The sequence below is a fragment of the Onthophagus taurus genome, chromosome 1, assembly GCF_036711975.1.
Source record: "Onthophagus taurus isolate NC chromosome 1, IU_Otau_3.0, whole genome shotgun sequence".
Lineage (NCBI taxonomy): Eukaryota > Metazoa > Arthropoda > Insecta > Coleoptera > Scarabaeidae > Onthophagus > Onthophagus taurus.
The window spans coordinates 1,026,474-1,041,216 of record NC_091966.1 but is presented as its reverse complement, the minus strand read 5'-3'; the positions used below and the strand labels follow the sequence as shown (position 1 = coordinate 1,041,216).

General features: G+C 27.2%; 2 protein-coding genes across 2 annotated transcripts; one reads left to right on the top strand and one right to left on the bottom strand.

Moving 5' to 3' along the window:
* Window positions 1-2,152: 2,152 nt before the first annotated feature.
* On the top strand, window positions 2,153-3,653 carry LOC111421868 (testis-expressed protein 47-like). Its single transcript, XM_023055066.2, has 5 exons — window positions 2,153-2,486; window positions 2,546-2,719; window positions 2,773-3,042; window positions 3,249-3,450; window positions 3,517-3,653. The coding sequence occupies exons 1-5, from the start codon at window positions 2,343-2,345 to the stop codon at window positions 3,618-3,620; spliced, it is 894 nt and encodes a 297-aa protein (XP_022910834.2). The 5' UTR covers window positions 2,153-2,342; the 3' UTR covers window positions 3,621-3,653.
* Window positions 3,654-8,210: 4,557 nt separating this feature from the next.
* On the bottom strand, window positions 8,211-9,856 carry LOC111421866 (hatching enzyme 1.2). Its single transcript, XM_023055063.2, has 4 exons — window positions 9,197-9,856; window positions 8,947-9,144; window positions 8,570-8,896; window positions 8,211-8,509 (listed from the first exon to the last, which is right to left on the bottom strand). Exons 1-4 carry the CDS (start codon window positions 9,321-9,323, stop codon window positions 8,235-8,237), a joined length of 927 nt encoding a protein of 308 aa, XP_022910831.2. The 5' UTR covers window positions 9,324-9,856; the 3' UTR covers window positions 8,211-8,234.
* Between the last annotated feature and the right edge of the window lie 4,887 nt (window positions 9,857-14,743).

Here is a 14,743-nt window from a genome sequence, read left to right as displayed (position 1 = left end):
TTTATACTTTAAATTGAAGCTGAAATCTTCCTCTTTAAGACGATATATAACATTAAATGCTATAGGTTATAAAAATTTCGAGTAAAAAATTAAAAACTAAAACGTCAATTTTTAACTTATTCTAAAATTAATAAAAAATTGAAGATTTTCAAAACATCGCCTTGACCTTATTTTTAGGAGTTTGGAAACGATTTATACGTTAAATTAAAGCTGAAATCTTCTTCTTTAAGACGATCTATAACATTAAATGCTATAGGTTATAAAAATTCCGAGTAAAAAATTAAAAACTAAAACGTCAATTTTTAACTTAACCTAAAATTAATAAAAATAGAAGATTTTCAAAACATCGCCTTGATCTTACTTTTAGGAGTTAGAAAATGGTTTATACCTTAAATTGAAGCTGAAATCTTCCCCTTTAATGCGGTATATAACATTAAATGCTATAGGTTATACAAATTCCGAGTAAAAAATTAAAAACTAAAACGTCAATTTTTAATTTAATCTAAAATTAATAAAAAATTGAAGATTTTCGAAACATCGCCTTGACCTTATTTTTAGGAGTTTGGAAACGATTTATACGTTAAATTAAAGCTGAAATCTTCCTCTTTAAGACGATATATAACATTAAATGCTATAGGTTATAAAAATTCGTAGTAAAAAATTAAAAACTAAAACGTCAATTTTGAACTGAACCTAAAATTAATAAAAATAGAAGATTTTCAAAACATCGCCTTGACTTAATTTTTAAGAGTTAGAAAACGATTTATACCTTAAATTGAAGCTGAAATCTTCCTCTTTAAGACGGTATATAACATTAAATGCTATAGATTATAAAAATTCCGAGTAATAAATTAAAAACTAAAACGTCAATTTTTAACTTATTCTAAAATTAATAAAAAATTGAAGATTTTGAAAACATCGCCTTGGCCTTATTTTTAGGAGTTAGTAAACGATTTATACCTTAAATTGAAGCTGAAATCTTCCTCTTTAAGACGTTATATAACATTAAATGCTATAGGTTATAAAAATTCCGAGTAAAAAATTAAAAACTAAAACGTAAATTTTTAACTTATTCTAAAATTAATAAAAAATTGAAGATTTTCAAAACATCGCCTTGACCTTATTTTTAGGAGTTTGGAAACGATTTATACGTTAAATTAAAGCTGAAATCTTCCTCTTTAAGACGATCTATAACATTAAATGCTATAGGTTATAAAAATTCCGAGTAAAAAATTAAAAACTAAAACGTCAATTTTGAACTCAACCTAAAATTAATAAAAGTAGAAGATTTTCAAAACCTCGCCTTGATCTTACTTTTAGGAGTTAGAAAACGATTAATACCTTAAATTGAAGCTGAAATCTTCGTCTTTAAGACGGTGTATAACATTAAATACTATCGGTCATAAAAATTCTGAGTAAAAAATTAAAAATTATAACGTCAACTTTAACTTATTCTAAAATTAATAAAAATAGAAGATTTTCAAAACATCGCCTTGATTTTACTTTTATTAGTTAGAAAACGATTTATACCTTAAATTGAAGCTGAAATCTTCCTCTTTAAGACGTTATATAGCATTAAATGCTATAGGTTATCAAAATTCCGAGTAAAAAATTAAAAACTAAAACGTCAATTTTTAACTTATTCTAAAATTCATAAAAAATTGAAGATTTTCAAAACATCGCCTTGACCTTATTTTTAGGAGTTTTTTTAGGAGGAAACGATTTATACGTTAAATTAAAGCTGAAACTTTCCTCTTTAAGATTGTAATATTAAATATCATAGATCATAAAAATGCTAAGGAAAAAAATAATAATTAAAATTCAAAAACATTAAAAACATTCGATGATAATAGTTTTGAGGTAAGTATTATTTTTCCTTAAGTTAATTTTAGTTTTTATTAATAAATCCCATTACGTGATAATTTCTGTAATATGTTCTTAGTGACTCTTTAAAATGATATGTAGTCTTCATATGTATGTCGTTTGCGTTTTATAAGATTCTTTAAACAAGTCGCATATTAGCATTTACCTGGAACCTTAAAACCTATGCTAGAATATTGCATCGTATAACCTTTGAGTACTATATATAATCATAGGTATAACCCACTAAAGTTTATCGTTATTATTTATAAATAGCATTCTGTTATTTTGGTCGATTTCATTGCTGTAATAAGAAGTAGAAGAATCAAAGCGATTTTAGGTAACCGATCGAAGAATGAGTCACTGAAAGATTATGCAATCTTTATTTTGTACCGAATTAAATCCACATCATTTTTGTGAAAAAGTCGCTGGGCCAAAATTGAAAGATAAAAATACAAAAATGTGTGATTGGAAACATTTTGATGATTACCTATATAGATATTGTTTCATTATATAAAATTATTGATCAAACATCAAAAATGTCTCGTTACAGCAATACTCGTAAAATTCCTGAAAAAACTTCTCTTTTACATATATTACAGCGCAATTTCAGATATCTCGATCGCGTAAGTATTAAATTATATCCATACACTCAAAAAATTATATTTATATATTCCAATTTAAGAACATTTTTTTACACCGATTTATATACGTTGGAGAAATTCCAAATTCTATTGATTCAGCGACGATAATCGAAAACTTTGAGAAATCCATTAAACCAATTAACGATAGATACAATGACGAACCAATTACAGGATTTTTATTGCAACTTGGGAAATATTTCTGTCACGTTTTAGAGGTAGAATTATTTCTTTGTTTTTATTTTGTGTTGAATTACGAAAAAAATTATAGGCTTCTGAGGAATCTTTTGTACGTCATCTTCGATTATTGAATGAAAACGAAATCTTTAAATCATGTTTTGATCAATTTAAGTTGTTAATAATTTATCATCACATGAATCAAAGATTTATCGACGAATGGGTACCAATAAAAGTTGATAAAGAAAGTAACCACGATGAAATTAAAATAATCGAAAAATTTAATTTAAAAGAAACATCTTCAAAAATTAAGATGTTAATTGAAAAGCTGTACGCGATAGGAAATAGTTTAAAAGGAAAGGTGGTATGTAAAATTATTTTAAAAATTTAAATTTGTTTATGAAAATAGAAATTTGAGTACGTAGATTCAATATAGGTATTGAGGACAAAGAAAACGTTCAGAAATAGCAAAGTGGTGTTAATTTCCGTCGATTTAGGTTGCAAATAAAAAGATGGCATTCATTTATATTTGCATTTACGCGTGTAATAAAAAGTTGGGTGTGGTTTTAGGAAGAAAGCAAAGCAGTAATGAAAGCGTCGAAACAACGATTAAGACATTTCCCCAGTTTAACTGCAAGTCACGCAAAAATATCAATTGACTTTAATTTGTTGCCGCAAGTTGAGGAATTAAAGTTTTTAATTCAGTCTGATTGTACTAAACCACTTCGGATTTATTTAGACATTTTTAACAAGATACCGTTTTTGATGGAAGGTTTGTTAATTTATGTTATTGGAAGAATTTATTCAAAAAAGTTTTTTTTTTAATATTAATTTTTAGATAAAACGTGGCCTGGAAGATGCTATGAGATTCCGATGAATGTTTTTAAAGAAAACGTTTATCATCTTGAGGAATTACCAATAAGTGATGTTGATTGTACGTAATTTGTTTATAAAATAAAAAAATATATATATTAACTGTCTAAACCTTAATAAGATGGTACTAAATCTTAAATATTCTATGATAAAAGTTTTGAGATAACTTTTAAAAACGAGCCAGGGTTTTTTAAACAATTTTTCTTAAGTTAATTTTTATTATTATTAATAAATAATATTACAATCCCATAAACTGACAAATTCTGTAATATTTTCTTCGTAATCTCATTTGATCTAAACAACCATATAAATTAATCTGTCTGAAGACGCACGGCTAAACCCGAAACTTTCTAGTTCTAGGTCTAGTGTTAGTTATAATAGATATAGCCATAAAATGTCAAAATTGGACGATTTTTCTTAATAAAATTAACTATAACGTAAGAACTAAAACTGATGGAGTAAGACGTTATGAATAACAAATAATTCTAATGCATCGAGAGATCATAATCCATATTTATTTTATATTTCTCTTTCACCAGTTTTTAGTGATATAGCCATAAATCACAAAATGTCAAAATTGGACGATTTTCTTAATAAAATGAACTATAACGGAAGAACTAAAACTGATGGAGTAAGACGTTATGAATAAAAAATATTCATAATGCATCGAGAGATCATAATCCATACTTATTTCATATTTATCTTACACCAGTTTCTAGTGATATAGCCATCAATCACGAAATGTTAAAATTGGACGATTTTTCGTAATAAAATGAACTATAACGGAAGAACTAAAACTGATTGAGTAAGACGTTATGAATAAAAAATAATCGTAATGCATCGAGATATCATAATCCATACTTATTTCATATTTATCTTTCACCAGTTTCTAGTGATATAGCCATAAATCACAAAATGTCAAAATTAGACGATTTTTCTTAATAAAATTAACTACAACGTAAGAACTAGAACTGATGGAGTAAGACGTTATGAATAAAAAATATTGCTAATGCACCTAGAAATCATAATCCATACTTATTTCATGTTTATCTTTCACCATTTTCTAGTGATTTAGCCATAAATCACAAAATGTCAAAATTGGACAATTTTTCTTAATAAAATTTACTATAACGTAAGAACTAAAACTGATGGAGTAAGACGTTATGAATAAAAAATAGTCCTAATGCATCGAGAGATCATAATCCATACTTGTTTCATGTTTATCTTTCACCATTTTCTAGTGATATAGCCATAAATCACAAAATGTCAAAATTGGACGATTTTTCGTAATAAAATTAACTATAACGGAAGAACTAAAACTGATGGAGTAAGACGTTATGAATAAAAAATAATCGTAATGCGTCGAGAGATCATAATCCATACTTGTTTCATGTTTATCTTTCACCAGTTTCTAGTGATATAGCCATAAATCACAAAATGTCAAAATTGGACGATTTTTCTTAATAAAATTATAACGTAAGAACTAAAACTGATGGAGTAAGACGTTATGAATAAAAAATATTCGTAATGCATCGAGAGATCATAATCCATACTTATTTCATATTTATCTTTCACCAGTTTTTAGTGATATAGCCATAAATCACAAAATGTCAAAATTGGACGATTTTTTTTAATAAAATTAACTATAACGAAAGAACTAAAACTGATGGAGTAAGACGTTATGAATAAAAAATATTCATAATGCATCGAGAGATCATAATCCATACTTATTTCATATTTATCTTTCACCAGTTTTGAGTGATATAGCCATAAATCACAAAATGTCAAAATTGGACGATTTTTTTTAATAAAATTAACTATAACGAAAGAACTAAAACTGATGGAGTAAGACGTTATGAATAAAAAATATTCATAATACATCGAGAGATCATAATCCATACTTATTTCATATTTATCTGTCACTAGTTTTTAGTGATATAGCCATAAATCACAAAATGTCAAAATTGGACGATTTTCTTAACAAAATTAACTATAACGTAAGAACTAAAACTGATGGTGTAAGACGTTATGAATAAAAAATGTTCATAATGCATCGAGAGATCATAATCCATACTTATTTCATATTTATCTGTCACTAGTTTTTAGTGATATAGCCATAAATCACAAAATGTCAAAATTGGACGATTTTCTTAACAAAATTAACTATAACGAAAGAACTAAAACTGATGGAGTAAGACGTTATGAATAAAAAATAATCCTAATACATTGAGAGGTCGTAATCCATACTTATTTCATATTTATCTTTCACCAGTTTCTAGTGATATAGCCATAAATCACAAAATGTCAAAATTGGACGATTTTTCTTAATAAAATTAACAATAACGAAAGAACTAAAACTGATGGAGTAAGACGTTATGAATAAAAAATAATCCTAATACATTGAGAGGTCGTAATCCATACTTATTTCATATTTATCTTTCACCAGTTTCTAGTGATATAGCCATAAATCACAAAATGTCAAAATTGGACGATTTTTCTTAATAAAATTAACAATAACGAAAGAACTAAAACTGATGGAGTAAGACGTTATGAATAAAAAATGTTCATAATGCATCGAGAAATCATAATCCATACTTATTTCATATTTATCTTTCACCAGTTTCTAGTGATATAGCCATAAATCACAAAATGTGAAAATTGGATGATTTTTTTTAATAAAATTAACTATAACGGAAGAACTAAAACTGATGGAGTATGACGTTATGAATAAAAAATATTCCTAATGCACCGAGAAAACATAATCTATACTTATATCATGTTTATCTTTCACCATTTTCTAGTGATATATCCATAAATCACAAAATGTCAAAATTGGACGATTTTTCTTAATAAAATTATCTATAACGTAAGAACTAAAACTGATGAAGTAAGACGTTATGAATAAAAAATGTTCATAATGCATCGAGAGATCATAATCCATACTTATTTCATATTTATCTGTCACTAGTTTTTAGTGATATAGCCATAAATCACAAAATGTCAAAGTTGGACGATTTTTCTTAATAAAACTAATTATAACTTAAGAACTAAAACTGATGGAGTAAGACGTTATGAATAAAAAATAATCTTTATACATCGAGAGATCGTAATCCATACTTATTTCATATTTATCTTTCACCAGTATCTAGTGATATAGCCATAAATCACTAAATGTCAAAATTGGACGATTTTTCTTAATAAAATTAACTATAACGTAAGAACTAAAACTGATGGAGTAAGACGTTATGAATAAAAAATGTTCATAATGCATCGAGAGATCATAATCCATACTTATTTCATATTTATCTTTCACCAGTTTCTAGTGATATAGCCATAAATCACAAAATGTCAAAATTGAACGATTTTTCTTAATAAAATTAACTATAACGAAAGAACTAAAACTGATGGAGTAAGACGTTATGAATAAAAAATAGTCCTAATGCACCAAGAAATCATAATCCATACTTATTTCATGTTTATCTTTCACCATTTTCTAGTGATATAGCCATAAATCACTAAATGTTAAAATTGGACGATTTTTCTTAATAAAATTAGGTAACTATAACGTAAGAACTAAAACTGATGGAGTAAGATGTTATGAATAAAAAATATTCCTAATGCACCGAGAATTCATAATCCATACTTATTTCATGTGTATCTTTCACCATTTTCTAGTGATATAGCCATAAATCATAATATGTCAAAATTGAACGATTTTTCTTAATAAAATTAACTATAACGTAAGAACTAAAACTGATGGAGTAAGACGTTATGAATAAAAAATAGTCCTAATGCATCGAGAGATCATAATCCATACTTATTTCATATTTACCTTGCACCAGTTTCTAGCGATATAGCCATAAATCACAAAATGTCAATATTGGACGATTTTTCTTAATAAAATTAATTATAACTTAGTAATAACTAAAACTGATGGCGAAAGACGTTATGAATAAAAAATATTTCTAATGCATCAATAAATCATAATCTAGAGTTATTTCATATTTATCTATTACGTTTCTAATAATATAGCATAAATCCTTAAAATGTCTAAATTGTGCGACTTTTCTTAATAAAATGAACTATAACGTAAGTACTAGAACTGATGGAGAAAAACGTTATGAATAAAAAATATTCCTCACGCATCAATAAATCGTAATCCAGAATTATTTCATATTTATCTATCACCAGTTTTTAATGATATAGTGCGACTTTTCTTAATAAAAATCAATTATAAGATAAGTACTAAAACTGATACAGAAAATCGTTGTGCATAAAATATACTCCTAATGCATCATTGCATTAGATTCAGTACATCTTCAGACGAACGGCTAAACACGAAACTTTCTAGTTCTAGGTCTAGTGTTAGTTCTACTTTTACACTAGCACTGTTACTATGTAGAACTATCACTACACCCAGAACTAGAATCATTGGGATTTAGCCCCACACCTCCAAAGACGGCTAAATCCGAATGTTTCTAGTTCTAGGTCTAGTGCTAGTTCTAGTACTAGTGTTAGCCTAGTTTTATTTGTTATTCACAGCTAAATTGTAGTATATTTTTATTGAGCTATAACGGACACGTTGATTGTATGTAATTTTTTTATAATAATTATTGAGAACGAGGCAGGGTTTTTTAAACAATTTTTCTTAAGTTTAATGTTTATTTTTATTAATAAATATCATCACAATCCCATAAACTGACAAATTCTATAATATTTTCTTCGTGACTTCATTTGATCTAAACAACCATATAAATCATTCAATTTCAAACAGTCGCCTTTCGACATAGCTGTTCTTTGACCAATTTTAACACCGTCACTCATTGTTGGAGTTAATGTGGGTTTTCCTTTTTTATTACTAAAGTAGTACCTACCATAATGCATTATGGAGTTGTAATCATATTCGAAACTGTACGTGGTATTTTCTAAACTTTGTTTATCAAAGTTTCCTTTAAATTCTAATTGAAAATTAAAAAAATTTATTATTATTAACAAAATGTATTAAATTAACCTCTTACTTGATATAATATTCGTATCGTGTACTTTAACGAATTTATCTCGATCCCACCTGGATTGTTCGTGAAAAATTCCTAAAGCGTGTAACAATTCGTGAATAGGCCTTCCCTCTGAACCCAAACAATTTAAGCTATTTTGATCGGGGGGTTGAAGACTTAAAATTTGAGCACCACCAAATCTTCCAACAAAAGACCAACAACCTCTAGGATATTGAATCGGCCAAATCAATAAATAATCTTTCGATTTTCCATTCCACGGTACAAATTTAACGCAGGACATGTAATTTATTGTTTTTAAAGCTTTATAAATTGTTACGTAATCAGAAGGATCTACAACAAAAGTTTTTAAATTTTTTTAATCAAAATAAACTTAAACGTACCATACAAAGGACTTATAACGTACGGTACGATTCCATTTCTCCATAATTTATCCGGAAACGTATCCCAATTAAGACCAACTCTCCATTGACTATAAATCTCGTTTGTCATTGCCATATCGCCTTGAAATAGTCCGGGAGTTACTTCCGGATCTTGATCGTCCATGTCATCTTCATCAGTTATTGTTATATTTTGTGAAACTAATTTTAAATTAATAAATGAATTAATAATTATGATAAAGAAAGTAAATACCTTCATCTGGAATTGGTGGATACATTACTTCTGGTACTTCAGGAAGTATATATCTACACTGACACAAATATATCACAAAAAATATAATAAATGCACACGTTTGGAATATCCATGTAAAACGCTGCATATTGAACGGTGTTGGAGGTTCAAGTTCAAGAACTACAGCTGATAGTCAATTGGTTTAGTAATCGGTTGCGGTTCGTTTATAGGTGGGCCAGAAGGCGAAGGAAAAGAGATGAAGAAGTAACATTGTCTGTGATTACTTATACACATTTAAATGGTTAACGTGAAAGCATCGCATGAACAGATTTTTTGACTAAGAAGAAATTATTTTTCTTCTTTCCATTCAAAATGCTTTCTCCCCACATCTCCACAAACGCAAATAAATGTACATTAAGATTTTCCTACAAACTGTTTATCTGTTAAATCTTTTATCGACTTTTCTTTTTTCTTTAAGTCTGAACAACTTTGTCCATGGGTAATCGAATATCGAGGTCAGTCGGTGCGCACGTTCCACCTCATGGAATGTTTTATCGAACGACGGTTTCGGTTTCTGAAAGGGAAACTTCGAGGAAAGTCGTTTGCCATAATTTATACAGGCAGTAGCGACGAAATCGATTCGGTTTTATTCTTAATTACGGTACCTCTTTTATGCTTTTTTTGGGCATGCTCTATATTTTCGTTTTAAAAGTAGGTCCATGTAATTTAATTTTTTTTTGATACATTTCTCCTCTTCTACGATATAAGAAGTTTAATAAGATCAAGATTAAAAAATTTTAATTTTATTGATAAATCAATCACTTTTTTCTATAAAAAATTAAATGAGTGTTAAATTACTGTTTTTACCTTATATTAATAAATTTGTTTCTTAACAATTTGACTGTAACCTTAATTTATCTTGTATCATCGCAAATATCTAGATATTTCAGATATACTGGATCTAATGCAATGATGCATTAGGAATATTTTTGTATTCACAACATTTTTCTAAATTAGTTTTAGTACTTATCTTATAATTGATTTTATTAAGAAAAATGGCCCTATATCATTAGAAACTGGTTATAGATGAATATGAAATAATTCTGGATTATCGTTAAATGATGCATTAGAAATGTTTTTTATTCATAACGTTTTTCTGCATCAGTTCTAGTACTTACGTTATAGTTCATTTTATTAAGAAAAATCTCAAATTTAGACATTTTAGGGATTTATGCTAATCATTAGAAACTGGTAATAGATAAATATGAAATAACTTTAGATTATGATTTATTGATGCATTAGAAATATTTTTTATTCATAACGTCTTACTCCATCAGTTTTAGTTCTTCGAAAAATCGTCCAATTTTGAGATTTTGTGATTTATGGCTATATCACTAGAAACTGGTGAAAGATAAATATGAAATAAGTATGGATTATGATCTCTCGATGCATTAGGATTATTTTTTATTCATAACGTCTTACTCCATCAGTTTTAGTTCTTCCGTTATAGTTAATTTTATTAAGACAAACCGTCCAACTTTGAGATTTTGTAATTTATGGCTATATCACTAGAAAATGGTTGAACATAAACATGAAATAAGTATTGATTATGATCTCTCGATGCATTATGAATATTTTTTATTCATAACATCTTACTCCATCAGTTTTAGTTCTTACGTTATAGTTAATTTTATTAAGAAAAATTGTCCAATTTTGACATTTTGTGATTTATGGCTATATCACTAGAAACTGGTGAAAGATAAACATGAAATAAGTATTGATTATGATTTCTCGATGCATTAGGATTATTTTTTATTCATAACGTCTTACTTCATCAGTTTTAGTTCTTACGTTATAGTTAATTTTATTAAGAAAAATCGTCCAACTTTGACATTTTGTGATTTATGGCTATATCACTAGAAACTGGTGAAAGATAAATATGAAATAAGTATGGATTATGATCTGTCGACGCATTAGGATTATTTTTTATTCATAGCGTCTTACTCCATCAGTTTTAGTTCTTACGTTATAGTTAATTTTATTAAGACCAATCGTCCAATTTTGACATTTTGTGATTTATGGCTATATCACTACAAAATGGTGAAAGATAAATATGAAATAAGTAGGGATTATGATTTCTCGGTGGATTAGGAATATTTTTTATTCATAACATCTTACTCCATCAGTTTTAGTTCTTACGTTATAGTTAATTTTATTAAGAAAAATCGTCCAATTTTGACATTTTGTGATTTATGGCTATGTCACTAGAGAATAGTGAAAAATAAACATGAAATAAGTATGGCTTATGATTTCTCGGTGCATTAGGATTATTTTTTATTCATAACGTCTTACTCCATCAGTTTTAGTTCTTACGTTATAGTTAATTTTATTAAGAAAAATCGTCCAATTTTGACATTTTGTGATTTATGACTATATCACTAGAAACTGGTGAAAGATAAATATGAAATAAGTATGGATTATGATCTCTCGATGCATTAGGATTATTTTTTATTCATAACGTCTTATTAAATTAACGTTAATTCTTACGTTATAGATAATTTTATTAAGAAAAATCGTCCAATTTTGACATTTTGTGATTTATGTCTATATCACTAGAAAATGGTGTAAGATAAACATGAAATAAGTAGAGATTATGATTTCTCGGTGGATGAGGAATATTTTTTATTCATAACGTCTTACTCCCTCAGTTTTAGTTCTTCCGTTATAGTTAATTTTATTAAGAAAAATCGTCCAATTTTGACATTTTGTGATTTATGGCAATATCACTAGAAACTGGTGAAAGATAAATATGAAATAAGTATGGATTATGATCTCTCGATGCATTAGGAATATTTTTTATTCATAACGACTTACTCCAGAAGTTTTAGTTCCTACGTTATAGTTAATTTTATTAAGAAAAATTGTCCAACTTTGACATTTTGTGATTTATGGCTATATCACTAGAAACTGGTGAAAGATAAATATGAAATAAGTATGGATTATGATCTCTCGATGCATTAGGAATATTTTTTATTCATAACGTCTTACTCCATCAGTTTTAGTTCTTCCGTTATAGTTAATTTTATTTAAAAAAATCGTCCAATTTTGACATTTTGTGATTTATGGCTATATCACTAGAAACTGGTGAAAGATAAATATGAAATAACTATGGATTATGATCTCTCGATGCATTAGGATTATTGTTTATTTATAACGTCTTACTCCATCAGTTTTAGTTCTTACGTTATAGTTAATTTTATTAATAAAAATCGTCCAATTTTGACATTTTGGATTTATGGCTATATCACTAGAAAATGGTGAAAGATAAACATGAAATAAATATGGATTATGATATCTCGGTGCATTAGGAATATTTCTTATTCATAAGGTCTTACTCCATCAGTTATAGTTCTTACGTTATAGTTAATTTTATTAAGAACAATCGTCCAATTTTGACATTTTGTGATTTATGGCTATATCACTAGAAAATGGTGAAAGATAAACATGAAATAAGTAGGGATTATGATTTCTCGGTGGATTAGGAATATTTTTTATTCATAACGTCTTACTCCATCAGTTTTAGTTCTTCCGTTATAGTTAATTTTATTTAAAAAAATCGTCCAATTTTGACATTTTGTGATTTATGGCTATATCACTAGAAACTGGTGAAAGATAAATATGAAATAACTATGGATTATGATCTCTCGATGCATTAGGATTATTGTTTATTTATAACGTCTTACTCCATCAGTTTTAGTTCTTACGTTATAGTTAATTTTATTAATAAAAATCGTCCAATTTTGACATTTTGGATTTATGGCTATATCACTAGAAAATGGTGAAAGATAAACATGAAATAAATATGGATTATGATATCTCGGTGCATTAGGAATATTTCTTATTCATAAGGTCTTACTCCATCAGTTATAGTTCTTACGTTATAGTTAATTTTATTAAGAACAATCGTCCAATTTTGACATTTTGTGATTTATGGCTATATCACTAGAAAATGGTGAAAGATAAACATGAAATAAGTAGGGATTATGATTTCTCGGTGGATTAGGAATATTTTTTATTCATAACGTGTTACTCCATCAGATTTAGTTCTTACGTTATAGTTAATTTTATTAAGAAAAATCGTCCAATTTTGACATTTTGTGATTTATGGCTATATCACTAGAAACTGGTGAAAGATAAACATGAAATAAGTATTGATAATGATTTCTCAGTGGATTAGGAATATTTTTTATTCATAACGTGTTACTCCATCAGATTTAGTTCTTACGTTATAGTTAATTTTATTAAGAACAATCGTCCAATTTTGACATTTTGTGATTTATGGCTATATCACTAGAAAATGGTGAAAGATAAACATGAAATAAGTAGGGATTATGATTTCTCGGTGGATTAGGAATATTTTTTATTCATAACGTCTTACTCCATCAGTTTTAGTTCTTCCGTTATAGTTAATTTTATTAAAAAAAATCGTCCAATTTTGACATTTTGTGATTTATGGCTATATCACTAAAAACTGGTGAAAGATAAACATGAAATAAATATTGATAATGATTTCTCGGTGCATTAGGAATATTTTTAATTCATAACGTCTTTCTCCATCAGTTTTAGTTCTTACGTTATAGTTAATTTTATTAAGAAAAATCGTCCAATTTTGGATTTTGTGATTTATGTCTATATCCCTAGAAACTGGTGAAAGATAAATATGAAATAAGTATGGATTATGATCTCTCGATGCATTAGGATTATTTTTTATTCATAACGTCTTACTCCATCAGTTTTAGTTCTTACGTTATAGTTAATTTTATTAAGAACAATCGTCCAATTTTGACATTTTGTGATTTATGGCTATATCACTAGAAAATGGTGAAAGATAAACATGAAATAAGTAGGGATTATGATTTCTCGGTGGATTAGGAATATTTTTTATTCATAACGTCTTACTCCATCAGTTTTAGTTCTTCCGTTATAGTTAATTTTATTAAAAAAAATCGTCCAATTTTGACATTTTGTGATTTATGGCTATATCACTAAAAACTGGTGAAAGATAAACATGAAATAAATATTGATAATGATTTCTCGGTGCATTAGGAATATTTTTAATTCATAACGTCTTTCTCCATCAGTTTTAGTTCTTACGTTATAGTTAATTTTATTAAGAAAAATCGTCCAATTTTGGATTTTGTGATTTATGTCTATATCCCTAGAAACTGGTGAAAGATAAATATGAAATAAGTATGGATTATGATCTCTCGATGCATTAGGATTATTTTTTATTCATAACGTCTTACTCCATCAGTTTTAGTTCTTACGTTATAGTTAATTTTATTAAGAACAATCGTCCAATTTTGACATTTTGTGATTTATGGCTATATCACTAGAAAATGGTGAAAGATAAACATGAAATAAGTAGGGATTATGATTTCTCGGTGGATTAGGAATATTTTTTATTCATAACGTCTTACTCCATCAGTTTTAGTTCTTCCGTTATAGTTAATTTTATTAAAAAAAATCGTCCAATTTTGACATTTTGTGATTTATGGCTATATCACT